Source organism: Pinus tabuliformis, chromosome Q (assembly GCF_031772625.1).
Source record: "Pinus tabuliformis cultivar Carrire ecotype Pingquan chromosome Q, CPIR1, whole genome shotgun sequence".
Classification (NCBI taxonomy): Eukaryota; Viridiplantae; Streptophyta; class Pinopsida; order Pinales; family Pinaceae; genus Pinus; species Pinus tabuliformis.
Window position 1 is genome coordinate 222,573,016 of NC_142296.1, and position 2,653 is coordinate 222,575,668.

Consider the following 2,653-nt stretch of genomic DNA (forward strand, 5'->3'; position numbering starts at 1 on the left):
ACTTCGGATCTACCAAGCACAGAGAGAGATCAAATCTCTTGAGATGCAAACTTCCTTTAGAGTTAAAAGAGATTGAGATGCAAACCTCTTTTGGAATAAAAAGAGATTTGATCCTCCTTCAGAATAAAAAGAGATTGAGATGCAAACATCTTTCAAAGTAAAAAGATATTTGATTCTTCTAAAAGCTAGATCCAGAATTAACAAGAAAAATTAATATTTAATATCAAATAAATAAAACTATTTATTATAAATTATAGATTTATTTCACTAATAAAAAATGATAAAATTTAATTTATTTTTTTTTTTTTCCAACAAAATTGAATGATACATTTTCAAGTGAAATCACTATTTTGAAGGATACATTTTCAAGTGAAATCACTATTTTTCATTATTTTAAATATGATTTTGAATACATAATCAGATTGAAAAAAAAAAAAGAGCAACAACTTAAATTTACTATTATGATATCTTAATTTTAAACTAAATTTAATAATAAATAAATAAACATTTAAATTACGCTTAAAAATAATCTAACCCTCTAGGTAAGAGATTGTAAATTTCAAATAATATCCTATCTAATATTTTCAGAAACACTAAAAGCCCGACCTTAAAACTTTTTCACTTAATTCTGTTAAGGCTAACTGGTCCATCCAGAGCTTTCAACATAATTTTTGGCAACGATTGTTGAAGGACCTTGGTTTTTAATCAAATTGCAACTATTGCATAAATAAACCATGAGAGATCTATCTGGATATTTCAGGAAGGGCAGGAAGAGATGAGCTCAGAGATTAATTACCACCAACAACAATAATGGAAACAATAGCACAGCAAATGCTGGGCAGTCGAGCGAATACCCACCCATTCTACTTGCAGAAGGCTACGAGTACCCTTCTAGGTGGGGTTGAAGGCCTTCTGGCATGCTGTACAAAGCGATTGTCCAGCACCAGAACATCACCAACTTCCCAGGTGATGTCCACACACTCTTCTTCGGTTATTTGGATGTAGGGTTCAATTGCCTCTTCAGGAAAGAGGGAACCGTCTCCGAGTTTTAGGGCTGAGTTTTGAAGTCCAAGTGTTGTAGGGTTGAACCATGCTTTCCTCTGGTCTGTGTCTCTGTCAACCGTTCTTATGGAAACAAGAGGTCCCATTTCGAAAAACATTGTGCCATCGTCTGCCCAGGTTATTTTGGATACTGGAACACCTGACATAACAAGCCTGGAAGCAACAACCACACCACATGATCATTAATTTCAGTTTATTTCAAAATAAAATAAATGGTAATTGCACTTTAAATCTGAGCTGAATCCGAATTAACAGAGATTTATACTGAAAAAATAATATAGATTCATCTTTTAACAAATCTCTATCAAATAATATAGATTCATCTTTTAACAAATCTCTATCAAATTTCAGATATATACTTTACAAATGAAAATGGAGAAATCTCTATCAAAATTTCAGATATATACTTAAGAAATGAAAATGGATGTATATTACATATAGCTTTCTCATTTTTTTCTTACTTCTCTTCTGCTTCTTGCTTGTTGTTGGTTTCGTAACGGGATTGCCATCCTCTAAAAAAGGACTGAGAATTGTCTTCCTGAGGGATGTTGCCAGGAATAATCAACCCCACCTCCTCCAGTTTTTTAACAAGTTGTGGGTATCTCTGTTCCATTCTTTGAGTGATCTTATGGCTTAAAACGATTGCTGTCTGCCCTCCCTCCGGAGGTGCAATCTCGCAGAAGAAGATTAATTTGGTAGGAAACTCATCAAACTGAAAAGAAAAAAACAAATACCAAGAATAATGATGAACAGGGCAAAACAAATATACCAAGAATAAGTTTGAAGAGCCAGAAAGAACAACAGGAAACTGTAAAAATTATACCAAGAATAAGTTTGAAGAGCCAGAAAGAAACACAAGAAACTGTACTATGGAAGGGATAAGATTGGCTTACCATAGCCATCTCATGATGGAATTTGATGGGCTGATCCAGAGGAGCTTCGTTTGCAGTGTAAACCCTTCCTTCAATTCTGGTCCTTGAACCTAATCCCAGATATGGATGTTCTTTCCATCCAAATGCTTCAACAACTGCATTGAAATCGGATGCACTTCTCAATGGAAATCCTCTAAACAGCAACGCCCCAGCCTGTTTTAGTTGACTGTCGATCCACTCCTTGTTATGTTGGATGGCGTTGAGCAAGGACCCAATTGAGGGGTTTTCATCTGGAGGAAGAAGAACCATCGGAAAGAGGCTGCCATCTTCGAGAATCTGCTGTTGGGCAATTCTTCCTTGTTGCAAGAAGGCTAATTCCTTCATTGTTTTCTCTCGCTGCTGTTCAGAATGCTCGCTTGAATCTTAGCATAGAAGTCCTTTGCAAATAGTGAGGTTAGTCTTTAGTGTTATAGTTGCTTGCCATAAGTAATCGGATAACCGTGGTTACCTTTTGTGATAAGTTAATTTTCTGGTGGTCAATTCACAGAAAAAAAAAATGGCAATTATCGTCGTTTTAGTCTCATTCACAGTCATACACGGGATTCTCGCTTGTCTTGTTTTTTTATTATTTCCAAACCAGACAAAAACCAACAACTTTATAGTAATATAATAGAGTGCTTACATCTCCTAAAATTAATAAAAATATCAAATTGTATAAT

The 2,653-nt window shown here is 34.8% G+C and overlaps 1 protein-coding gene across 1 annotated transcript; it reads right to left on the reverse strand.

Moving 5' to 3' along the window:
- Nucleotides 1-594: 594 nt before the first annotated feature.
- On the reverse strand, nt 595-2,394 carry LOC149219000 (clavaminate synthase-like protein At3g21360). The gene is made up of 3 exons (XM_089384214.1): nt 1,956-2,394; nt 1,524-1,774; nt 595-1,215 (listed from the first exon to the last, which is right to left on the reverse strand). The coding sequence occupies exons 1-3, from the start codon at nt 2,316-2,318 to the stop codon at nt 864-866; spliced, it is 966 nt and encodes a 321-aa protein (XP_089240340.1). The 5' UTR covers nt 2,319-2,394; the 3' UTR covers nt 595-863.
- Between the last annotated feature and the right edge of the window lie 259 nt (nt 2,395-2,653).